Below are 27,183 nucleotides of genomic sequence, written 5' to 3'. Positions count from 1 at the left end.
ACCAAATACTTATTTTCCACCCTGATTTACGTATAAATTCTTTACAAATCCTACCATGTGGATTCATGGATTTTTTTTTCACATTCTGTCTCTCACAGTTGAAGTGTACCTCTGGTGCAAATTACTGACCTCTGTCATCATTTTAAGTGGGGGAACTTGCACAATCGGTGGCTGACTAAATACTTTTTTGCCCCACTGTATGTATCAAGTGTCAACATCAAAGTGCCTGTTATGCACCCTGATGGCTTTTTAAGCTGCTTAAGTGGCTTCCTTGTGAGGGTTTTTTCAAATAAGAGGGTGATGTAACCTTGCCTGCTGCCCCAGCTATCAAAGTGAAATGGTTTGCACTTTAAATGGTTTTTCAGATGATATATAATTATACTCTGTGTTGAACTCATGTACTGTTACAAAATGGTCAGTTGTTGCTGGAGAATTTTCAGACCCCCTTTTCCTGTATCTCATCACAGATTACTCCACTTTAAACTCGCGATAGATAATTGACAGTTTGTTTGATTTTTTTTTTTTGCCATCAAGCATTTGCATGATTATAATTGCTTGCCTTTCATGTCTTTATTGTATTCGAAAGGGGGATTTTAAAAAAGTTTTGCTCCACAATTAATGTTCGTGTTACATTTTCATTTTTATTTCTTAATTTTTTTTCTTTTTTGCAGATGCGAATCCTTGACAAATTTCCAATTGATGGAGGACAAAAAGACCCCAAAAAGAGAATAATTCCTTTTTTGCCAGGTGATTAAACTCAGTATGCACACACTCGGCACTGTCAGTGTTGTCTTATTAGACATTTTGTTGTTCCTCCTACACACTCCATAGCATCGCCTACCACATTGCTTTGTTTTATTGGCTTCCATTCTCCATCCGGGCCAAATCATTTTGTGGTCGGCCATCTCAGTAGGAGGCTAGCAGAAAGGGATTTGTCTAATCTGATAAACTCATTGTGGGCCAGAGCAGAGGAGAGCAGTGAAGAGATCCTTTGTTAGACAAGCTGTAAGCCCACCATGGTGTGAACTGTATTCCTTTAAACCCCCAAATGGTTTGCATTATTTTTCTATTTAGTAGGCTTCATGCTCTTAGCAATCTCAGTCTCATAAGAGTTAGAAATTAGGAAATGGGAAAAAGCGAAAAAGTGGATTCAATTGCCTCACATTAGTCCCACTAGTTGAGAGCAATCAGCTCCAGAGAAGTTCTCCATATGTTGGTTGGAATTTTATATCTCAGTGTCAGTACCAGCTGAGCTGGAAAGGGATCATGCTGGGATTTTATAAATGTCTAAGCCTAAATTATAGCACGATTGTTAAGCATTTAATCATAATATTTTTGTGTTTTTTGTTATATACACCTGACAGTGCTCTGCTTTTCCTCAGGTAAAGTCTTATTTCGCCGCAGTCACATAAGAGATGTAGCCGTCAGAAGGCTGAAGCACCTGGATAATTACTGCAAAGTAAGACAAAAGCTGCATGCCTCACTGTTTCCAGAGCTGGATTTTTCTCAACTTGTGTGCAGCACAATGCATCTCTTATTGAAGAGACTACTCATTTTTAATTTATATGTTGTTTGGAAGAGTGCTTTATCTCTGTCAGTGCTCTACCCTCTGAACATTTACCACAGTTTTTTTCAAGGCCTCAACATTTATCTCCCCTCCACCAGCCTCAACAGGAAAGCAACTGCTCTCTGTGCTTGTCATTTCCTGTCACCAATGTAAATAGGCAGCATATGAAGGAAACGAGGGAAATGGGGGCACGCAGGGGTAAAAACAAAAGAGAGACTAAGAATGAATCAGCAGACTTTAATTGTAGCAATGAGTGCAGATAGCTACCTGATCCTCTTATGCTTATTAGCCCACAGATGGGAATGTGGGGCAGGTGTGTTGCCAAGTGTGGCAGCAGTTTCTCATTTATTGGACCTGAAATGAATGAATGAAAGCACAAAGCTTTCTTGAAAATACAGATTACATGAGGGTGTCTTTTTAATTTCAATCAAACTGAGGTCTGTGTTTTTCTCTTTGTTTTAACCCTCTCTCTCTGTGCTCAGAGCCTTCTTCCTTCCCCTGCACACCCTCCACATCTCTGCCTGGTTTTCTCATGTGACTGGGTAGTGACTAAGTGTTATAAACCAGTTACTCAGTCCAAACTGACACACATTAGTGTGACCTTTTATTGTTTTTATTGGAATCAGTAGCTTTCTCCCACCCTTCTCTCTCCTAGGCTCTGATGAAACTTCCCACCCACATTTCCCAAAGTGAGGAGGTCCTTCAGTTCTTTGAGACTAAGTCAGAAGACCTCAACCCTCCCACAGAGTGAGTAACTATAACTATGTGCTAGAAATCACAAGCTGTTATTGAGCATTGGCATTGTATGCATGAACTGTTAGACGCCAAACATTGCCCTCTGGTGGGATGTGAACATTGGATATGGAAGCAAACTGAATGTGTGTGGCTCAGCAGCTGCCTTTAATTCGTGCTGACCCATCCTGATCCAGAGGCTTTGCTTTGTCAGGGATGATTGATTGATCTGGCTCCAAGAAGCCCTGCTTTTTATTAATAATGATTTCTTGGAGGTGACACCTGATGCCAGAACAAATGGGGAAGGATTAGCAGTGTAACGACAGCACGTCGGAGTTCACGTCTCAGGGCAGATAAGGCTCTCAGGCGAGCCATTTATCATACTCAGTTCAAAGTCAGAGTGGGAGTAAATCCGGCCTGGCTGCAATATCACTCATTGTCTACATTTTGTTCTTTCCGTTAGATTTATGTTCAGTCATATGTCTGGGATATTATATTTTTATCAGCAATGTGGGCCCATCACCTCTAACCTCTAATACCCCTGCATGTTAATCTCACTTCAAAGTGAGAGGCTCCCTTAATCTCAGAGACAGTCCAGCGTAGCTTAAATTAATATCTTAAAGTATAACACCCACTGCCCAAGTTGTTTTTTTACTCCTGGGGTGGTCTGGGCAATTCACAGAAAACATGTTCTTTTTATGCTCTAAAATTATGATATTTAACACCCAGCTGTGAAACAAATAGTTTTTCTAAATATTTAATATGTTAAAAATGTAAAAGAACCATTCTGCTGTCCTGTTCGGCTAATTTATTTAATTACAAATAATGGTTTTAGAAGTGTTTATTTGTGAAACGAAAAACCTTGCTGTAGATTTAATAGAGCTTCACTCACACTCACTGAAACACGATGAAACAGATGAAAGAGGTCATGAAAGCAATTAAAAATGCGTCCAATCAACCTAGAAAATTGGTCCTGTCATGACATTTCCTTCCACACCGTTCAAACATGCCCTGCAAACAGCCTCGATAGAGATGCACTGTTGCTCATGTCCAAGCCTGTTGATGCTACTGCCATCTAACGTTCAACAGTGGTCACTGCACAGGAAAAAAACACAGGTACTGTTTTGCTTGTCACAAGAGGGAGCCACATGATTGGTTAAAAATTACAAGACGTTTCTATAGCATTTGGGTGAATGAAAGATGGTGCCTCATCCATCATAAATGCATGCCTCAGTCTGCGTTCAGTTTTCGATTGGGTTATTAGATTTATATTGATAATTAAATGTGTAGTATATTGGTGAAGTAAGCCTTGCAATCTTTTGAGTAAAGACACTAAAAGACACTACATATCTCTATCTATTGCTCTATCGATCTATCTATAAAGCTGTGTTTGGCTATATGGAAAGTTAGAAAAAAGGCAGATTTAATGAGAAAAAAACTCACCTGTGTTTATGCCTTCGGTTTTTTAACAATGCCATCGAAAAGGATTAACTAATATGTTGATACTTCTTAGACATCTGAATATTTCTTATTGTTAGGAAATCACTAAAAATGATTTTTCAGTGAGTGGTTGAAATGCAGTTAAACAAAAGGGATTCTTACAGTGCTTTCGCCCAATTCGTTCAAATTATGATATCCTCTTTTAAAATATTTCCAGACGGTTAATGGCCGAGAGCCACTGTATATTTCATAAGAAAGGGGAACTTTCAGAGAAGCTTTGAGACAAATTTGGAGAGACAGATGTTATAAATTTGTATAATAAAAACATGTTGTTGTTTTTTTTAGTAGTCTTACAAATCATCTTACATCCTGGAGTCCAAATTAGGTTGTGATAAGAAACATGCGGAAGACCTTTTGAAGTTAGAGTTCCTTTTTGAGAATGAATGCCAGTGGCTAAATATAAAATTAAAATTCAAAGTTTTAGTCATCGGTCTTTGAACACTTCAGTGTTTTACAGTGATGCAGAGTTGAAAGTGGATGTCTCTGCTGTTTGAAACACAGCAATTTAACTCATTTTGACATCAGTTAGCTTTAAGGTGTTTTGCTGGAGATAATACATTCTCCGCCAGCCTCTGTATTATTGTTGTTTAGTGAAAACTATCCATGGGCTGTATGTGCAGTGTGACTGCAGAAAGTTCCAGTTTATTAACCTCCGAGGGGAAATGTTTTCAGGACTCCCACCTCTGAGGCCAGCATCTACGGGAGTGTTGTGAAGTATAATTAAATCTAGTTAACAGGCACATATGCCCATAATGTCAATTTAAAATAACATTTTACCTTTCATACAGACAAATTAAGTTTACACCACGCCATCTCATTTTTCTTTTCTTTTTTCTTTTTGTTAACCAAGGAGCTTGGAAACTATCCTGATTCAATCAAGAGGGAAAAAAACAAAAAGGAGACGAGATACACCACCTGTTCTGTTGTATTTGTTCTTTCATTTATATAAAAGAATCACATACATTTAAAATATTAACAAAACAAATGTTAATAAAAAATAAAGAGAGAGTGATATTTGATTTTAAATTTCTCCTTTTGAACCAAGTGGTCCTATTCTAATATAAGAAGTCACCAAGAGGACACAATCACAGTGTTAATGTATGGGATGCAATACAATAGCAGCCTGCAGTAGTGATGTTACACATACACACTATATTTTAGCTTATATTATGCATAAGCTCTAAACAAATTCGGATTAAGATGTTATGATTCAGATCAGTCAGATTATCCAAGTATTACTCGTATGAGAATTTTGGAACATTTGCAAATTTCGATCATATCCAAGAGAAATTAGTATCAGAAGTTACAAAATCATTAAAATCAAGATGACGCTAATGATCCACAATGATTCAGAGCAAAAGCTCTGTTGGCAAAGGAAAAGAAAATCTAACAGCGATGCAAGAAACAAAATTGCCTCCATAAGGTGTGACTTTGAAGGTCAGTCCTCCATCTTAACTTTAACTTCATTTAGTCACTTCTATGCATATGACAGATGAAGGAGGTTAATCATTTTCAACAGTGAAATAGTTGAATTTTGTTTAAATTCTTATCACTTTTGCAGCATCAGTTCAAAACATATAATGTTTTTGTAGAAAATCGGTGGCCCCTTTCTTCCTGATATATGTATGTGGATGTAAACACAAGCAATGTGGGAAGAAAATGTCCTGACTAACCTCCTTTACCTTAATTATAGTTGTTACATGCCAAACCCTAACCTTAATCTCAGCCAAAACACACATGACAGCTTGCTTTTTGTACTTAACTGGAGGGTGAGCCCTCACATTGGGATTGCATATACAGAACATGATTAATACAACAAAAGGCAAAGGATTTTAAAAAGTTATGAAACGCAGTTGTTCTTTACAGCTTAAGTCTTAATTCGACATCATTGTTTCACCACAAGGAGAGTAATTAGTGGTTGATACACAGTCAAACTAACATTCTTTTAACCTGACATCAGTGTGTGATCATAGCCAAGCTTTGCTGGAGATTGGGGCCAGTACGCATGAGGTTGACTGCAGCAGTGTGTGTGCCTTTGTGAGGATTTGAGTCAACCTCACCACCTTTTTTTTTTTTTGTTACAGGATATGCACAGAAACGGTGTAGTAAGAGATTATGTGCAAATCACAACCCTATCGTAATGGATTGCTGCTCAATGATGTCGACCCATTGACTCGAGCTCGAGGTTACTCCTGCAGAGGTTAATCCGAGGTCGTGCAGAAGTGTCTGTGTGCTGAAGAAAGGCAGATACCTCAGTCCTCTGGCTTGGATGAAAAATGCGAGCACTAATATCTTACACATTCCTTTTTTGTAATAGGCCCACCTACAAAGAGTTTGCAGTTATGTGCAAACAGATGGTCACTCCCAACTCAAGCTTCAGATGGATTCTCACGGGTTTGAATTTTTAATGATGTGTTCAGTGCTAGTGCGTGTGTCCTGCACTGTATGTGCGTCCTGGTCTGAATGATGAAACTAAAGCTTTATGGCTTGAAAAGACTATTTTTCAGCTTCTTGTGTATTTAGAGGTTGAAATTTACCTCTAAATACACAAGCACAGTCTTAAACTTTTAATAGTGTTTGGACATATTTTCGTTCCCCTTGCCTTCCTCTCACCTATTAGATTTTACTGGTGATAAGAGGAAAGTACACAAAGCCAGGACTGTGTGCTCAGTCTCCTCTTGGGAGAGATATTACTCCACCTCTGTGCTACAGGTCACAAGCAAGCAGGGCATGTCAAGAGTCTCCTTTATCTCCACTTTTCTTCCCCGCCTTACTTCAGTTTCATCTCTGCCCAAGCAGATTTTGGCAAAATAAAAACAAATGAAGACATCTTTAAAATAATTAAGAAATATTTAACATCTATAACAATTTTACACATAGGAAAATCTGAAACCAATGGAATAACACACACTTTCCACATCTCCCTAGTACTGGGTTGGAGCCCTTTTTGCCTTCAGAATTGCCTCAGTTCTTTGTGGCACAGGATCAACAAGGCGATGGAAATATTCCTTAGATTTTGGCCATCCTTGAAATGATAGCATCACACAGTTGCTGCAGATTTGTTGGCTACACATCCAAGTTGTGAGCCTCCTATTCCACCACATCCCAAAGGTGTTCTGCTGGATTGAGATCTGGAGTTTGAGTGCAGTGAACTCATTGTCAGGTTCAAGAGTCAGTTTGGGATCATTTGAGCTTTGTGTTATTCTGCTTGAAGCAGCCATCAGAAGATCGGTAGATTGTATAGATGAACGTGGTCAGCATGCTGAGATAGAGCATTTAAAGGATTCTCAACTGCAACTAAGGCACCCAAAGTGTGCAAAGAAAATGGACCTACATCACTATGAGCAGTGTGAATCGCTGATACAAGCTTTTTACATGCTATTTACATTAAATTCTGACCCTACTATCTGAATGTTGCAGCAGAAATTGAGACTCATCAGACCAGGCGACATGTTTCTCATTTCTATTGTACAATTTTTGTGAGAATTGTAGCCTCCGTCTAGAGTTCTTAGCAGACAGTAGTTGCACACTGTGTAGTTTTCTGCCCCTGTTCTTCTTCAAGGTTTTGCATTTACAGATGCTCTTCTGCATAGACTGGTGGCGACGAGTGATTACTTGAGTGACTGTTGTCTTCCTATGAGCTCAAAGCAGCCTGCCCATTCTCCTCTGACCTCTGACCCTAGATGTGTTTTCCTTATAAAGTTGGGGTTTTAAAGTTTCCCATTGTTAGTTGGACTATGCATTTTTAATTAATCCACAGCTTTGTTTATGTGGCTTGGCACAAAAGTTTAACTTTGTTTTTTGTTCTGTTCATCAATCTTATCGAAAGATATGACATTTATATTGCTGATGAACGATTAATGATTTTTCTTACGCCGTCGAAATTCAGTTCATGGCCTTTTTGTTTCAGTGTCAGTTTAGTCAGTCTATTATTTAATCTTTTAATCAATCTAATGTATAAGCAATTCATTATTATAATTGTCTCATAAATTATCTGTGTTTACTTTGCTCATTCATCGGGGAAAAAGAGAAATTGTGCCGATATTATTTTATCACGAATATATATATATATATTTTACATTATTTCATTATATAGATGTAAAACAAATGCGAAATAGCTTATTTGTACAGCAGTGTCAAATAATCTACTTTGAAAATTGCAGGGTTTTTTTGGTAACTTGGTTCAATCAAACACTGAGTATTGATGAACAGACTGTAACCTGGCAAACGTTGGACAGGTTTTATCCAAACATGTGCTCATATCCATAACTGGCTGTGGCTCCAGTCCTGCTGCTGGCCCTCCATAGAGCCAGGTGTCTGCTTCCATCTGTGTCAAAACTCAACTTCTCCTCGGTGTTTTCTCTCTGCAAGTTAACTAAACCAGGGCATAACACTCAGCCCGAACTTCCTAAAATGGTCTGGCCTGAAATGTATATGCATTTCCACTTTATAAACAAATTCCCATCAAACTGAATGGAGTAATTATGTGAAGTACCATCACTTGTGTGCCTGCATGCAATTAATGAAGCGTGAGTGCTCCAATTGAATCAACAAACCTATAATGAATTAATTAAAAACTATTCATCATTTATTTATTGCCTGTCTCTAAATGACAAATTTCCGTCAGTGTGAAAGAGGCTGAATAGAACAACGGTGACAATTGGAAATTAGGCTAATGACCTGTTCTGCTGTAATACGAGGTGGCCGTCACAAATCAACGCTCATTTTTTTGAGAGAACGCGTACAAATAAAGAAACCACAAACAGTTCAGGAAAGCATTTTAACGAATTCAACAGCGCATGCACTGCATTTAAAAAAAGAGAGAAAAAAACGCTTTACTTGAGTAAATTAAACACATAAATTTTCTATTGCTGTTACCTGCAGCTTGGTACTCTATTTGGTAGACTTTGCATGTGTTTTCACAAGTTGCAGTACACTGAGTGGGAAAAGTGCATATAGTATTTTGACAAAGTAAACATAAATATCCCATCTCTGCTGATTAAGCTCAGCTTTTTGAGCAGCGCAGTAAGCGTGGGTGCAGTGAAGGGATAGTCGCTGCTCTGTGACCTTCATGAGTGTCAAAGCACAGAGCAGGTTCATTGACACTAGCTCGCTTCCTTTCAGTGTTTTTTTCTGCAGTTCATAGTTCGGAACAGAAAGATGCTTTCACATCTTAAGATGAATGGGACTTAAAGAGGGATATGATACTGTTGTAAAGTCAATAAACGCTGTTCTGTTAAATAGAGGCAGCTGCATTCCCCTCATGTACAACATATCTGGCTTTTTAACAGAAATATACACACATTGGCTAAAAGGGCCGATGGGTTCCTTTGTTGCTGTCCTTGACACACTTATTGTGCGACTCACTCATACGTATCCCACCCTGTCTCCCTCCCACTGGTAGTGGGTCAAGTTCTTCATGCATTCTCAGCGAGGGTTTGGCTGATACTTGTGTGCCAACTGTACTTGGATGGTCCCGGGCAAAGATTCAGCTGTAACCAGTCATATAAATGCTCTGGCCTTTCTTGCTTACACACTCATTCTGACCATGTTGCTCTGCTGTTGTTTCTTTTGCAGAGACTGTGGAGGCTCTGGCAAACGTAAATCGGGTAAGAAAATATCCTTATGTTAATTTTCATGGGTTTTAAAAAAGTTGTACCGCTTTAAATTTAAAAGAAAAGGCAACTCCTGCAATTCTACCTGTCAAAGTCTTAAGGAGTCTTAGGCAGAACTGAAAATGAGATCAGTGTTTGTTGATAATGGAAAAAAATTGATATCTCTTGTGGGGGCTTAAGAAGATAGATGACCTCAGTAAGACGATAAAGATTTTAATATATCAGTAAATATATGATATTAATATTTTCAGCTTCGATAGCAATGCTAAATGTTTTTTTCTGCTTCTTTAATTGTAGAATTTGCTTCCTTTCATTGCCCCATGTGACAGTAAATTGATTATATTTGGTTTTAGGCCTCTCTGGAGACTAAACAATCTGAATCTCTCAATTAATCAAGAAAATAAGTTGCAGATTAGCTGGTTATGAAGATAACTGTTTGGGGCAGTTTAGAAATAAAACTATTAAATAAATAACATGTACATTTCTGGTTGTGCTGCTGTGAATTATGTGTTGTTTTCTTTTTTCCAAACTGTCCGCCATGAGTGTGACTCTGGTGCCATAAACAATCCTGTGGTATTATTAAATGGTCAGGAAAACAGTGTAATGTGGGCGAGACCACCTGTCTGTGCCTCTGCATTTGCATTGCCAGAATAGGCCGTTGCATTAATATTTTGTGTGTTAGAGTGCTGAGTGACTCAGCTGAGCATGGGGATACGAGCGTAGGAGGTGGCAGGAAAAGCATGAGAGGAGTTTTAGTGAACAGCTGTCCAGTTCTTGTGCATGCATCCACTTGCGTGCTCGAAGTCTCAGAATACCCGCACGCGTTACAAATTACACGTTCGTCCTGCAATCAGATGTAAAGTTGCTTTGGCAATCCCTTCCTGCAGTCTGCCGCAGTTACGTACGGCATAGCTGGGCTATAAAAGCTCCTAGGAAGTTAATTTTCTGTGGGTGATCCACTCTGAGGAAAAGCTGCACTGGAATTGTCACCAAACGAAATAAGACCCCAGCCTAATTTCATTATGCTTTCCACGGTATTGAGGCTTTATGTAACAGTGAATTCCAGCTACATACTGGAATGGAAAAAATTGTCGTATTTCAGCTGTGTGTGTCTGTGCGTGTTGCCTGCATTCAGTCTGTGCAAGATATTAGATTGGCTTCCAGTTATATTCATATCAGTTGCCTGGAAAGTTTTATCATGTAGTAGCTGTCCTTTTTATTTTGAATAATTTAGTTAGATCTAAAATTGATCTGTTTTGCAGACTTTATTATATGCATGTATTTGTTCTTATTTTAAACATTTTTTTGGGTTCAAGTCTTATTAATCAAAGCACAATAATACACTTTATATCTGGTACGTATGCTGGTTTGTTATTCATACTGTTTTAAGCTCCCCATACTTGATCTTGAAGCCCCCCAGTATAGTCCCCATGCTGGACATTAGTGGTTAAAGATGGATATTTCTCTTTCAAAGCAGGACAGCAGATAAGTGCAGTGAGTCTGTGGTGAATTTCTGCTGTAGCTGCAGCTTATGTATTCCATAATTACACGTTGCAGGTTTCCCTTAAGAGTTTACTGATCCCCTGCCTAAAACAGAGAATGTAACCCCTCACCACAAAACTTTGAGCGATTAGAGGTTTGATTTGGAACGCTGTTTACCTGGGAAGAGAAGAAAACAGGAACAGCACACTCACAGATGATCATTCACTTTTGTTTTGTTATCATCTTTGGCTTCGTGACAGTTCTGTCATCATTTGCTGTGTTGGGATTTAAAAAAATGTTCTTCTTCTCTTTTTGTGTTTTTTGGTAGAGCTGATACTAGATGGAGGGTAGTGAAAAGAAGTGTAGTGAAAGGAAATTGTGTTATATAAACTGGGGATCTCATCTGTCATGTGTTTTCAGTAAAATTCAGACCCACATCTCATTTCTTGTTTATGACTCACGCTTCTGGAGCCCTGCAAGATCAAAGCAGTGATTGATTCTGCATCATAGCCTTGCAACAATCTACACGAGATTCAAAGAAAGCCATGCCATTTTTTTTTAGCATATAATGGATTTGTCAGGGCTGACTGCCGATACTCAGCTGGTCAGCATGAATCACTGTTAGGTGAAGAGACACACTGTCAGAAGCGAACCTCTAAAGGAAACAGGATCAACTGCTGCTTACTGTGCTCATAGGATGCCGAAGTTCAGGAGCTTAAAAGATTTAGTATTTATGTGCGTTCAGAAAGAGAGCTGGCTGACCAGAAGACAGATAGAAATTGAGTAGGAAAGAAAGAAATGGAGCGCTCGAGGGTGTAGTGCATGTGAAAAGCAGCTGGAGAGGAGAGGAGGTTTACGTGGCAAGTGGAAACCATGTCAGTGCTGCGCAAAGGCCCAGTGAGTGTGTTTATGTGTGCAGACTTGCTGTCTTTATTTGAGCTGCAGGTCTCTCAGGACCTACGGGGGTGCATATGTGTGGATGAGGTTGTGTCTGTGAGGGAGTTTACATACTACATGTAGTATGCATGGGTGTACGCGTGCGCGTGTTGGAAGGAATCTGGTAACAAGTCAGATGGTGGGTGGGTCAAGAGGGCCGTGTGTTTGTTTGTGTTTGCAGATGGATGTGATTTTTAAACTGGCATAGGAAATCATTAAGGCAAATGAGGACTTCCAAACCACTTTAACAGCCGTACGCTGCTTCAGCAAGCTTCCCTGTCAATGACAAGCTATTGAATACTGGGCATTTTTGTTCAGTCGTACATAATTATGAGTCAAGCAGTACATGAAATGTGTTAAGGTTTAAATCAAATGTCGATCAAACAGATGTTTTTTTTTATTAGTTGTTGTCATATAACAGCTCATTTCATGCACAGATTTCTAGGTTTGGTGTAGAATTTTTTTTCCATTTCTCCTGAACTCTGGCCCCTGCAGCACAGAACAGATACAGTACAGGATGCACGGTTTCTGATAAGAGATGACTAGTGACAGTTCTTCAAAGACTATACTGTTGAGGAAATGCATATTTTTTATTAGGATTTTGTGTAAGTAAAACCGAGGATCCATTATGTTTCTTTTTCCTTACGTTCTGTTTGTTCGGTGGTGCAGGCGTCAGATTTTCTACTGGAAAACCTGATGAAGTGGAGGAGTCTCGCTCATTAAATTAGCGGTTTGAATCTGATTCCAGTCTCTTTTTTTTCATATCAGCAACATCCAGTGAAGTTAAAGGTGCACTGTGGGTTGTTTTACACTGCCTCTAGTAGTGCTGTAGAGCAGTGTTTTTATGAGTGGGTCCCTGTTCTGTTGTTATCATGCGTATGTGGACGAAGATGCGGCTCACATGATACACAGCCTGGCAGTGATTTCATATTTTCCAATGATCAGCACTTGTTTTTGTGCACTTGTTTTTCAAGAAATGTAGCTTTGTGCCAAAAAAGGCAACAACACAGAGTGAAGTAACCCCCCCCAAAAAATATGTTTGATTCCTCCAGATCATCAGCTCTGTAGTTTTCATTCAATTTTTTTCAAAAGCAGAAACCCGTGTAGCAAATATAAACATACCGTGACTTTCAGTGTTTACCAAGTGGATCATGAGATATTTGGAACTCCAATAGTTTTATACTGCAGAGCTACGCTTTACTGCGAGAATCAGCAGGCAAAAGTGAGGATGATGAAGCTATTCAGCAGTTTCTAACTGAAATGTGAAGGCTGTCTAACTGAGATGATTTGGGTGAATGTTTCTGTACTATTTATTTGTGGTCTGCCTCTTTTCCCTTAGGGCCACATACTGATTCAATGACATGAGTACATCTGTACTACATTGAACAGCAGTTCTGTGTCCCTTTCTAATCCAGCTGCACATCTGCTGCTGATGAGCCAAACAAAGGCACTGCACTTTGCCAAATCTTCTCAACACGGTTCTGCTCTTACAAAGATACCCCAGGGTTAGAAATGTGGCACTAAAATATAACGACCTGTGCCAACCATGTTACCAAGCAAAAAGCTTGAAAAGCCTGAAAACCGTTTTTTAGGGAAAAAAAGAATGAGTAGACTAGACTCTCTGGCTTCCTCCTGTTGGTGATGAATTATTGCAAAGTTCCAAACTGTCATCATTCCTGGATGGAGCTGATGACGGAAGAATGGGGGTGGAGTTGGGGGTTGAATGGAGTTGGGACATTTGGGAGTGGAAGGGTGGGAGCAGGAAGCACGTGTATAAATAGGAGAGAGGAGAGATAAACACCGAGTGGTTAATATCTGATGGAAGCCGAGAAGAAATACTTTTCAAAGCTCATAAATGCTTTTGGTCGTCACTGGTCATGCAGGGTACACAAGAAAATACATATACACACACCTCCCAACTGTAACACCTGAATGAGTTAACTAAACTAAAACTATAGGACTGGGAGTTAGCTTACTTTATTTAAACAAATAAATGTCAATAAAAATTAAATACATTTCCAGTTTAATTCCTCTTAGTTTATATAAATTGGCATTCATTTGCCTCCCTTTCCTTGGAATTAAACTGATGTAACTTAAAAATATTCAGTAAAAGAACGATTTTATGTCAAACTTGACCTAATGTAAAAAGCATTTACAGCATAAAAGATGCCTCAAGATTGACGTTTCCGGTTGTGACGAGCAGCAGTAGGTCTGACAGGGAAATCGCACAGTGTGCACACTGTACCAGACACAATCCTCAGTTTTAAAACACTATATGAACCAAGTTTACAAAATAGACTTATTTTGTAAATGATGGCTCGCCCATAAAAATAAAACGTCTACAGAGGTCGAGCCAACTGTTTTTTTCATAAACTTATATAATACCAGAAATCCTTTTTTTCAACTACAACTATCGCCATCTGGTGGCTTTCAGATAGAAGGTGGATTTAACAAACTTCATGCTAGCTTCATTTTTCTGATCTGGATGCTACGTCCATGTTTTGTACTGTCTATGGTAACAAGACAGTTTTCACACTTGTAGCTCTTCTGACGCACTAACCAATCAATTAAGTTCACTCACAGTGTCACTTCTAATTTAACACAACAGAAAATAAAGCACATTCTGGGCAACTTAACAGTAATGTGACAATCATTAACAAGTTAATATGGCATAACATGCATAACGTGTTAGATAATGTTTCTGCACGTAGACACACATTTTAAAAGACTAAAATAAATACAGTGAAATGATACTTTTTAAATGTAGCCTATTTATTGTGCAAAATAGTTCAGCCTAATGAAAAATAGTTAGCCATGCTGCAGTGTATGTTGGTTCTGGGGTTGGTTATGCTTTTTGTTTAGAGGAACAAGTTTGTTCTTTCTGGTTTCCTCCACTTATACATACACATTCACAAAGATATAAACCTGATCAGGTGAGCTCTCAGGATATTACAGATACTACAGGGGCAGGATTACTTTTAGCTATTGATTAAAACATTTAAATATATTTTCTTTTTCAGCAGTGTTTGTTGTGAGTAGTGTTCATACACTCTGCAGCTGCCTTTCTTTTGCATATACTATGTATATATTTTAGTTGTTATGATCACTATGTTTCACTGTGTTGTCTGAAACACTGTTTTGTACACAGTTTGTATGATTCACATTTCGTACACTGTTTCGAAATTAGGCTTATCCTGTTCAAGTCTGCTTTTTTTTCCCCACACACATGTTCTTCTTGCTCTGTCTTCCTGCTGTTGCAAAACATTTCATTTCCTGAAAGAGGATGAAATATTAGCTTTTGTTTTTCAGGCCTGTTGACTTTACTGACAGAGTCTTTAGTCACTCAGGTCACAGATTTACGGTTTTCTCGCAGCAGCTGCTAATTGTGTGCTAAAGAAGGTTACATTTACGTCTTTTGACACAGAGTTTTATGAGCTCATGACCTGAGTATTATTTTCATCTGTCTTGAAAATGCATTGTTGACAAATGAGCCCTCTGTTTTCTTTTTCTTTGATAAAACAATGTCCAAGTTTGAAGATATTTGGAGGCGGGTTCCACACAGGTCAGTGTTTTATTTCACAACCAGCAGTAGCTAAATCAACAGAATGAGTCTATGGCATTGCTGTTTATTAAAGCTATTTTAAATTACACTTGGTAAAAGTTATGCATGCTAATACATTTTAAAATCTGGACAGACCGAGCACAGGGATGATGCCTGGAAACATTTAAATTGTCCTCATGTTTTAACATTTTCTCCAGTCTACAAAATTTGTGATATTTGACAGATATGAAACATGATAGAAAACATATATAGTTGGAGATATTCCATAAATACAGGCGAAATTATAGACTTGAAATTACTCACTTACCCAGTACGCAGTAATTGCTCACATATCCTCATAGAGAGTTAATTGACCTGTGAGTTAAAACAAACCATTTAACAACACTTTTCTATTAATAGTGTCAAAATAAATAACTCTGCCTGCTGTACCAAAGTAACTACTGTCATATTATACAGTGAAGACTAAAAAGGCAATATTTATATAATATTCCTTCCATTGTTTCTGCACCCAATTTTGTGGTCTGACAAAACATCTTGCATAAATAACGTGAAGCTTCATAAACCGCAGCCCGACCACAGTAATCCAGTGTCAGACTCTTTGGCAGTTTCATCATGTGAGATGCTAATGGTGCTGAGTTCATCTATGTGAGTTATTAGCTCCTTGACATTTCAAGTGCAGTCCCTGAATTGAATGTGAAATATTATCCAGATTTAGAGAAATGTTAATCTCTAGTCTGCGGGACTGTAGCCAGGTGAGCTCTTTAGAGAAATGGCAGCTTAATCCGAACCTTCTCAATCATTCCTTATCTAAGGCTCAAATCTTCCATTTATCACACTGAACTTTTCTTATTTTCCATCATCAGGATACAAACCGAGTTGCTCTTTCCAGGAACTGTGATTACCCCATAAAAAGGCTTTTATTTGTATGTGCTTGGCTGTTTCTGTTAAACTAACCCTACTGATGGCAGTTAGTTAGAAGTTGGACCAGTGTGCCCACGAAGAGATGAGGATCTCCAGGAAGTTTGTTGGTATTTTGCTGATATTAAACCACCATTAAAGTAAACATCTGTTGCAACTGCAGTAATAGAGTAAACAGATATAATCTAGTGTGCACACAGAAGCTCCTCCTGTGTCCACACAGCTTTGAACTCGGTGATCAACAGAAGGTCTTGTTAATGTTTGAGCTCAGTGTCGCTGGCTTGTGACTAGATTCCAGCGGACACTTGTTAGATCTGCTTTAGTCCATTCAGGGATGCTTGTTTCAGAGATTGTTCCCGATTAAGGCTTCAGCCGGACTCAGTTATGTAAAGCGGGAACCAAAAAATGTTGCGGGTTGTCGGTTATGTACGATGCCTTCTTTAAATACCTTCACGAATGAAAACACATGTTTGCTACTTGAGAAAGCTGTGCTGGTGTTAGTTAATGAACCAAAATCTGGTGAGATGTTGACCCAGTTAGGAAACGAGTGCAAACCAAATCAACAAATCTAAGTCACTGCTGGCGCTTATATGGTTAACTCAGTTAAGTACACAGAGGAAGATTTCCATTGGCTGGGTTGCACGCTGTAGTCAGAGCTCTAGTGTTTCAAGGAGACAGAGGGCCATCCCTCTGAGCACAGCTCCAGCCCCTTCATCTGGTTCTATTTAAGGCCCCTTATGCCGACTCTTATGATTGGCGTACACAACCCCCCTACTCTTCCCCCAGTTCCAGCCCCAACTGAAGAGAAGGAGGCTTTTTAGCAGATGGTTTATTTTCCAAGGGAAACCATTTCTTTCTCCCACTCTACTGTCCTGTCCTCAGCTGGCTTTAGCTCACTTTTCTGTCACTTCTACACCTCCTTTTGCTTTCCCGTTGCTGCGAGCCTTTCCACTGTGTTCATGTGTCTATGTGTATCTACTGACTGGGAGTCAGCTTTGTTGGAGAAAACGGATAAAGTCCCTTTAGTAAAACAGAATGGATTTTCTGCACTTGAATGTCTGATCCTTTACTTCTTGGTGGGAGGTTCTTTTTTTCTAGACTGTCTCCTTTGCCCCTGATGTTGGGCTGGAGGGACATGCAGCTCTATGGCTAGACTTTGGGGAAGATGCACTGAACCTCGTGAATATTGTGATTGGCTAAGCTCTACAAACAAAGTGGCCTATGGCACAACGAGTGCCCAACAGTCGTTCTCGTGGACCTATGGCTGGCAGCTGGCTGACAGCATGTTTTTTTCCATCAACCCCAGGTCTGGATGCTTCGGACCCCATGCTTCTGGAACAGTATGTGGTGGTGGCCAATTACGAAAAACAAGAGCCTGCAGAAATCAGTCTTCAAGCAGGCGAGGTGGTCGATGTCATTGAAAAGAGTGAGAGTGGTGAGTAATCAAAACAGATGCACAACAGTATTGAGCAAGAAAAAACAGCACGCATGCTATGTGTATGTAAAACACAAACATTCAGTATTCAGTCATATAGTTCCTCGAACACTCTGCCCTTTTCTGTATCTCGACTCTTTCACCTTCTTTGTCCGAAGCCTGCTAGCTGTTGCTCAGCCCCCATCTGGAGGCTCGCTTTGGCCTGCAGTCAGCCCTGTTTTTTCCCACTGTTGGTTTAGGCTGAGGGCCAGAATGTTGCCTCTAGCAAGAGGAATGTCTTCCAGACTCATATTAATTATTCCACCTCACTTTAATGGAAAGCCAGCAAGACATGCTGGATTTACAAATGCCAGCTGCAGAGAGTCCTTAGTCAGCTGTTTAACCTCTTGGAAGAGCTAGCAGACAGGGCCAAGATTACAAATTTAGGGTATATGTAATTTAGTTTGACAATACTGAATCTTTAATGCCAACATAAAGCACAGTCTCACGTTAGTCAGTGATTATTCTGTAGTACTCCCAGGACTGTTTTATCGTAGGTTGAAGAAGACAGTAGGACCTAATGAAGTATATAATTTATACATATGAAATGGATTACAAATAATATCACAAATTTAAACATGTGTCCTAAATATGCTCAAATATCAACGATGCCAGGTCTAAGCACGTGTCTGAATTTGCCACATGAAGCAGAGGAGGGACTGGAGAGAAATAAACCTGGTAACAGGGTCTGACGTCCAGCTTTAATGGTGTGCTGAGACAGTAAAACAGTAATCAGACTCATGTGTTCTTCAGCGGGAGGATGGCAAAAGAGAGATGGAGGAGGAAATAGTGAAGGGAAGGCAACTGGATTTAGGTTCCACTGTGGGTGTGATTGCCACAGTGGCCTTAAGGAAAAAGGTCCACAGAGTAGGATCACTTTGAAGTGTCATGTGTCCTGCCTTTGGGTTCATGTATTTGTTTTCATTCTCTGCTCCGGTAGGATTTCAACCCAATGGGGAGCCACTGTGAGGCGGATATTCCACCACCTTGAAGTCCTTTTATTGGGGGCCTTATACGAGTGCTTTTCTCCATGAATTTCAAGTGCATGGTCCTGTTTTTATTATGGGCCCCTTCACTTTTGTCTTTCAGCTGACCACTGTGCACTGTTGATCCATGTGAAACTCATGCACATCTCATTGCAGATTTATGATTTCCAGGTTTCCGTGTTATTGCTCTAACTTTGTTTCATGTTATTATTGCTTTGCTTGCCTCTCATCTCTGAAGCAGGCTATATTTTGCTGCCACTTTCACTTCAGCTCATTCATTCATCTCTGGTTAGATGGATTTCTTATGAGTTTCTAGAAAGCAAAATAGTAGACGGCAGGCTTTTGAAAACACATCTGAAGGCTATTTGACAGTTTTATTATACACTGACACTTCCACAGAGATCACAGAAGTATAACCCGCGTTCCTTACAATTTGCTGTGGAGACTGTTTCCAGCAGCACTGCTAGCGTTTAGGCTGAAATATCAACACCTTTCCAGTGGAAGCTGGCTAACTCTGCTCCATTTGGCTGGGTGACATCACTCTGTGTCCCTCTGCCAGCACTAACAAGACCAGGTGTGTGCTAAGAAGATTTCAGAGTTCATTTGATTTAGCATCCATTCCCTTGCAGTATAAGTACAAACCCTTTAATAGCTTCTGACAGATTGATCTGTGTATTACAGCTCTATGTAGTGAATTTGCTGAGTTAGAGGTACTAAAAGTGTCTGGTGTATTTGTTATGATAAAAGGGCTGTATGGATTTTCAATCTGGGCAGATTTAAAGCCGCATGAGTCCCCCTGTAGAGTCTTGGATGCAGTGAGTAGAAAACTTTGCCATCTAATTTTATATCAGCATCTAAAGGTGCAACAGCATGAGCTTATAATAGAGCCAGATCTAGAAATGGAAAAGTGCAGCTTTGTATTGTTTCTGCCATTCACCCAGTAACGTCAACCAAAGTCCTGCTGTTAAAGCTACTGCACCATAGACATTGGCTGTGACTCCTGCCCAGTGCAGTTATCGACTTTCCCTTACCTTGGATTAGATAATGTATGCCTCTGACGGGGCACTGAATCTAGGTCAGCCCTATAAGTGAGCTCCGCTTTCTCCACTTTTCCAACCTGCTATCCCAAGCCAAGCAAGTATTTTCCATCGCCCTGGCTTGATGATATAGTTTGTGTTGTGGTCGTTGTTTCAGTTGGTACAGTAGTTTATACTGTCGGCTGTTTTTTGGGGTGTTTGAAGTGGGTGCAGTGTGTGGTAAATCAGCAAGGTGGCCCACTGATTCAGTTCTCTTGAATAATACTATTTACTAACACAGATGCAGGAAAACAAAAGCTTTCTTAGAAAATGATTGTTAAAGTTTAATAATTTTTTGTCCTCACTCTTTGTGAAGCTATTTTATTTGTCTTTTTTTATGAGAGTTTGACAGGGGGAGATGCTGGCTCAGGAGAAGAGAATAGTGCAGGGAGAAACTCGGAGAGAAAATGGAAAAAGCAATTTCCTGCCAAAGTTAGTGGTTCAGAGAGGTTGGTTCATTATAATGGCTTAATGGATCCTCCAGGATGCCTCCTCAGTTTACACTATATTGGAGAGATGTTAACCAAAGCTAAGCTAGCAGGCTTGTTGGTCAGTTCAGTTGCTCTGTATTCAGCGGTTTAAACTTTGCCTTTTAAAGGGCGACGTAGGAAAGGAAAAATAATTTGCAGACGCTTCTGGAAATATCATAATTATTGTGCTAAGCGTGTTGCCCTCAGTTCTGTGTTGACAATTTCTCTATGTGGATACCATCAGCTTTTAACGTCTCTCTTCTAAGGGTAGATTAGCATTTGTGAATTACAGTTTACCACATGAACTCCAGGAATGTCTGTCTGCTGTGAAAAGATCGACTTACAGCATCCTTCCATCTCCCCAAAGACCCCCTGGCACCACCTATGTACAGTATGTTTTGTGTCTCTGCTGCTTCACCGGGCTTATATAGGCAGGGCGGGGTTAGAGGAATTTCAGACAAAACCTTAACTTTCACTTACAAGACAAGACATTTTTTTCCGAAAGTCACTTGTTGGCAAGAATGATTCAAAGTTTGACAAAGCTTCACAGAGAGACTGGAAAGTGACAGGGGTATTCCTGCAGGTGATGTTTGATGGCTTCACTGAAAGCCCACAAAGGCTGAACACACAGATTAAACGGGTCTGGCCCTCAGCGTGGCATGATAGATGGGCAGGATGTCTGCTCAACCTTCACATGGAAAAAACGTATTAATACAATACTGTCTGTCCTTCCTGTCTTTAGGCTGGAAGTAAGCTGATCTCAGGGTAAACCTCAGCAGGGACTCAGTGTTCAGATCAGCTAAATCTCCTTTATCTGGAGTTGACTCAAGAAACAGAGAGCAATCTGCAAAATTATACAAGGCTAACCTTCCAGGTTCACATTAATAATTCACCTTACATCTGTCCATTACCAGCCATTTCATTTTCTACAAATTCACTTTTCCAAGTTTGTGTGTTTTTCTGTCTGACCAGATGCAGCTTTCTGTACCATCTTTACAATGTCACTATACAATTTCACTACACTGTGTTTATGTGCTAAAAGAGAAATCATATCCTTCCTCGTTACTAAAACAGATTCTGAAGTATGATTTTACTAACCCAAAGTATAGCAACCATGGCCATTTGTCTTCAGAAAAACAACTGTAATCTCCACATTTAGACTTTTTTCTTTTCATCACTTTTTGTTTAACTAATTCTCTTAGCATTTGTCACTGAGCTGATCAGTTCTGAAAGTCATTATTAGTTAATATAGGACATCATCTAGTCTACAGTTCAGGGCCACTTTTCTTTGTTTCGTAATGCTGTAAATTCTTTCACTGAAAACTATCTCCTGTGCTTTCTCTCTGTCTTTGGAGTTTTCCAGTTTTAATACTATAAATAGCAAATGTGTTTTGTGTTTCCTGTTTGCTTAAATAAGCAAGTTCTTCCATAAAAAAAAACACCAAAAGGAAAAAAAAAGAAATCTGGTGAGCAGCATTTGTTTCCACAACTATGTCAGTCTGCTGTCGCCTAAAACCCTCAGAACTAGTTTTCAGCCTTATCTCCTTAACTGCTTTAAATGACATTTTATGCCTGTGATTAAATCTGTTAATTTGTTGTAATTTAACATAGAGTAATACACCAATTCATGATTTTCCCACTTAACTGAATTAGATGTGAAAGCTAACACCAGTTTAGTTTAGTATTACACAATATCTTCAGACGTTTATTTCCCCTATCCCAACTTTCTTGGAAGGTCAGTGTTGACCTGCTGCTAATCCTCAAACTCCAAGTTTCCCAATTTGGTATGTGCAGTTTCAGCAGGAACATGTTTCCTTGTGCAAGAGAGGAAAAACACTATAATTCATGTCAATGAACCACCAAAGACATTATACAGAAAACTCGCCAACTGTTAAATGTCTTTTTTAAGCCGAAGTTGCAGCAGCAGATGGAAGACACATTATGCACTCAGAGCAATCCTCATCCTTCACATTCTTTCAGCCCAGTGTAGGAAGTAAAAATGACCATCTTTAGAAATTAACCTTAGCCTATATTTTCAGATAGCATTATTTCCTTGCATCTTGTCACAGAGGCATATGGGGATAAAAAACAGGCATGGTGATGGTATTTAAGTTACAGTAATGGCTCTAATGATAGTGTACAGAAATCTATGTCTGGAGCCAAAAAAGGTATGTCTCTCTCTCACTTAAGAATTGACCATTGAGTTAAACCAGCATTTTAAGGGGTGGGTTCAGGCACTCAAGGACTGCTGTGTCTCCCAACTCGGTGGAGAATAGAGAGCACACAAGCTGTGGGTTACAGCTTCGTTCAGACCATGAGGGGATCCTTTCAGAGACTGGGAGGGAGTGAAGGTTGTTCCTTAGGTCAGCATTAGCTCTTAAAAGTCGTTTTGTGCCATTTCTTGCCCCTCACCCCTCCTTGTACCAGAGCCACCGAGGTAATTGAAATCCAGTGTTTTATGAAAACTGGAAGTGTGTGTATTGGGCTGGATGCCTTTCCCTTGTGCTTTGATACATGATCTACTGTTAATAAATACAGAAGCTGGAAATGAATGGGGTTTTCTCCTGCTTTACTCAACAGTGGTGTCGAGTATCTGCAGGACTGCTGAGCTCCTGCATTCCTCATCATTTCGGGCCATGAAAAAAAAAAAAACGACTCATGCTGCTGAGTCTGTGTTTCACATGTTCATGGAAGATGTGGTCGAACTCTTTTGTGAGGAGTTATTCCACTGCACAAAACAGTGTGGATTTCAACTTTAATCAAGTCGAGCCTGCTTAAGTTAATTATACATTTTTGCGGATATCTGGTCATTAACAAGTGTGTCAGTCACACTGTATTAAACATGCCAATGCTAAGGAATCAAACTTGATTGATCGCATTCATAGATTGTAGCGTTGTTTTATGGGTTTTTCCTGTACCTTAGGAAAAGAGCAGAGTTCCATAAATCTAGTTACTTTGTTGCAGCTGCGAATCTGTTGTTGATTACAGTAAAAATGAAGCATGGCTCTTAAAACTGATAGAGTTTCCAGATGGTAGATACTGTATGAGAGAGAAAGAGCTTAGAAATACTGTCTGTGCTTATTGTATGTCTACATTGTGCATCTGCTCTTGAAGGGGTATAATATATACTGTAGGTTAAGTGAGACTATGAAGACAGCCTGGAAGGAGCATCTGTTTACATAAATAATATAGAAATGTGTCTCTCTGTAGCTATTTTCATCTTGAATTTCTGTATTTACATAAAATAATCTAACCTAAATTAATGAGACATCATCTTTATCTTACATTTTTTAATATATTGTTTAAAGTTAAAAGAATGTGCCCCCTTTAAAAATTGTTTATTTAGTTATTGTTGGCGATGAGGAAGTTGATACCACTCTCATCCATGTCTGTTCAGTATTAATCTACAATGAGTACCAGATTAGCTTATGTTAGCACAGTGACTGGAAATGGAAAAACAGATAGCTGGTTTTGTCCAGCTGTAAGAAAAAGTCCAACTACCAGCACCTGTATATTTAACGTTAGTCCTACTGTGTTCAATCCTTACCAAAACTAAAATGTAAACATAAAAAAGTAACAAATGCATAGAAATGCAGATTCCAGGAAATAAAAAGATTTTTTGCTAGGTCTTTACTGCTACCGCTTTTAGTTGCTAGTTGTTTTGGGGTCTTTCAGTTTTGTCTTCAGTAACTGCCGTGCTGGGTTGAGATCAGATGACTGACGGACATTGAAAAATATCAAGTTTCTTTGCCTTGTGAAACTCTTTGGTTGCTTTTGCAGTATAGTTTTGGGTCATTAACCATTTGAGTAGCATGTGTAGCCACTGTAGTATATCAGATCTTCAGTCAATAATAGTGACGCGGTTCCACTGGGGGCTGCAAAGTGCCCATGCCGTAACCTTGCCTCCACCATGTTTAATAGGGGATGCGTCATGCTTTGGATCGTGAGCTGTTTCAAGCCTTCAGCTTACATTTCTCTTCCAATCATTCTATTACGTTAATCATGGTTCCATCAGTCCAGAGATGTTTTCTGGCGATGTCTGATCTGGCCGACTTGTTCTTGAGGGTAACTGTGGTTTGCACCTTGTTGTAAACACTTTGCAGTTACATTCATGAAATGTCTCTTGATTGAGTATTCTTGACTTGGTTTGATGTTGTGACATTGCTTTTATTAACCATGAAAATGTGATCATGCACTTTGTTGGCCAGTGTTGCTGAGTTTTTTAAGGAATGTATCAGATTGTTGATTTAACCACCACTACGTTTTTGCCATTTCTCTTGTAGACTTTTTTTTAGCCTAATGATGGTCTCCCTCACTTGCACACACATCTCTTTGGGACTCATTTGTTATGAAATAGCAATGGAGTAGGGCTTGCCTGCTTGGGGGGACAGCGGTCCTAGTATGATAGTGAAAAAAGGCAAAACTACAAAAACTCTCTTTGTCCAAAAAAAATATTAAGCTAACTGTAGGTAGGTTTCGGTGCAGCTTGTCAGGATTTGTCAACCAGCACAAACCAACTGCTGTCTTTAGCTTTATATGTGAAAGACAGAATTTGGGTATTTTAGACTGTCTAAATTAGATCATTGTTTTTGTTCAAACAAGGCCATTATTGGCACCAAGCAGACATTTAACTTGATATGAGCAGTCTTATTTATACCTCAGCAGGCTGCTGCGGGAAAAAAACGTTATTACAACTTGTTCTCTCCGTAACATTCAGTTTTTCTTGGTCCTTGTAGTAAAATACAACACTGTAGTTAAGACAAACCATTCAGTTTCCATCTTTCCGAGGCTGTGACATTTGAGGTTGATGTCTGTGGTCACGATCCTATGGTGCGATGGTGTTATATGAGATTCCCACTAGAGTCTTGTGGTTTTAGCTATTGTCTTATGCAAACGCTGACCCTAAAATGGTGGTGGGGGGTTACAGAACTCAAATCTGCTCAAACGCTTTAAAACCTTTTTGATTTACTCTGGATGTTGACTAAATTGCTATAATCATATTATTGAATAATGTTTAGCAAAGTGTATTGCAAGTCAGCATTTGGACATATTTGTTTTTCTTGTTTGTGGTTGAAACTTTGCAGTAGCTTTCCAGGGTTTTTAGCTTTTTATAGCAAGGCATAGAGACATGGAGGAAAGCAGGTTGTTATGCAGACCGATCAAAAAAACCCCAAGAGATAATGATACACAAGATGCACAGATGAAAACAAAGGTGTTGCTTTGCAATGTAAGTCTGAGCTCTGTGCCGTGGCAGCCTAGACAGTGGGTGGATCAGAATCTGACACATGCACATGCACATGCAAGTGTACCTGCCCAAACCCTCACATAGAAGTTTCCAGACACAAGAGGTATGCTTCTTTCATGTATTTCTTCCACATCTGTACAGATAATTAGAAGTGAAGAAGACACTGCGTGTTACTCTGTTATGAATCTTATTTCTGTTATCTGCAATTTCACTTTTAAACAACTGAGTCTTATCCTTAACTTTCTCATTGTTCAACTTCACCGTCTGTAATTAAAATCACTGTAGTCTGAGAATTTAATTCCCGAGGGTTCTAGGTCATACAGGGGTAAAATGAAGGTCAACATATTCAGAAAACCACGTAAACTTACCAGTATGATTTCATCGAAATCTTAGTCACCATGTAATTCTGCAAGATTGCTGTCTTGGCAGCGGGAGACTCACAAAACAGCTGCTTCTTTTGTAATGACCTCAGTAAAAGGTTTATGTCACTGGGAAGAGTGTACAAATGATAACCCTGTCAAGTATGATGTTGATATTATCCAAAATCTTAGAATCAAATTCACCTCCCAGCCCTATGGAAAAAAATAGTCCAGAGGAATTATCATAAGATGACACACATGTATCAATTATAGGTGGGTTTCATTTTTAAATCTAATAGAGTTTTTTCACCACATGGTTCCTGACAGCTGTATTTGTGTAATTTTGTGTTGCCTATACACAAATGCTACGGAGCAGTGAATGAGTGCATGCGATGAAAGATGTGGAGCAGTTTTTTCTTTCCCCACATTTCGTATAATTGCAAGCTCTCTGATATAAACCTGCCAAGGCCAGGAAATCAGCACTTACGTAATGTGTGTTTTCATTTTAAGGTGACTTTTATTGCTGCCTTTGAGGTTCAGTGAACTCAGCCTAAGCACCTGCCATGTAAAGGGATGGTTGAAAAATACAGACAAAGCCACCCAAGCCATCAGTAACAATGTGTATTCACTCAGGTCGTTTAAACTGACGCCGTGTCTTTGCACCATATTTAGATTCAGACTTGCAGCCCAACGGTCACATTTAAAGTACATTCACACACTTTATCCTTGTGGGTGCTTTTGTTGCTGTCAGTTGTCACTTCCCTAAAGTGAACCTGATATTTCTCCCCAGCTGCAAAGTAAGTGTGAACATGGCAGTTTGCAAATGTAAAGATTTTTTTCGTCCTTTGAGTAGATTATAGAGATTTTTCTCCTGCCAAGCTGACCTTTCTGTATAATGGTTGATTTAGTTTAATGTGCAATTCATGTAATTGATCTTTCCCTTCCCTGTTCATTAAACTCGGCACATCAGACTTATTTAAATGCTTTCAGTGACTTAATGAAGTATTGCAACATTTTCCTGTCATTATTTTGACACTAATTACAGTGAAATCCGCAGTTATGTTTAAAATACGGTAGAAATTTGTGATCTTCTAACAAGCTTTCAACTCCACAAAATAGGATCAACATATTAAGTCCATCTCAATGTTGTAGATGCCACTTTGTGCTTTTTTGTGGTTTGCTTTCTCAGCCTGATTTATTGACATGGGGTTTTTGCTCAAGCCAAAGCTTTGGTGAGCACATTACATGGATTGTTACATCC

General features: G+C 39.3%; 1 protein-coding gene across 2 annotated transcripts in view; it reads left to right on the top strand.

Moving 5' to 3' along the window:
* Positions 1 to 27,183, top strand: part of LOC147316095 (SH3 and PX domain-containing protein 2A-like) — a 62,586-nt gene that overhangs the window by 21,142 nt on the left and 14,261 nt on the right. For both annotated transcript variants that reach the window (XM_086259293.1, XM_086259292.1), the window contains exons 3-7: positions 672 to 747; positions 1,383 to 1,459; positions 2,223 to 2,314; positions 9,377 to 9,408; positions 17,619 to 17,747. In XM_086259293.1, coding sequence (XP_086115419.1) covers positions 672 to 747; positions 1,383 to 1,459; positions 2,223 to 2,314; positions 9,377 to 9,408; positions 17,619 to 17,747 — 406 coding nt within the window. The remainder of the gene's footprint in view (positions 1 to 671; positions 748 to 1,382; positions 1,460 to 2,222; positions 2,315 to 9,376; positions 9,409 to 17,618; positions 17,748 to 27,183) is intronic.

The sequence above is a fragment of the Aulonocara sp. 'chitande type north' Nkhata Bay genome, linkage group LG13 (genome assembly GCF_057382095.1).
Source record: "Aulonocara sp. 'chitande type north' Nkhata Bay isolate Kocher_YH1m ecotype deep benthic linkage group LG13, A_spYH_male_GT1.1, whole genome shotgun sequence".
Classification (NCBI taxonomy): domain Eukaryota; kingdom Metazoa; phylum Chordata; class Actinopteri; order Cichliformes; family Cichlidae; genus Aulonocara; species Aulonocara sp. 'chitande type north' Nkhata Bay.
The sequence above is the reverse complement of the archived record's forward strand: the minus strand, read 5'-3'. Positions and strand labels throughout refer to the sequence as shown.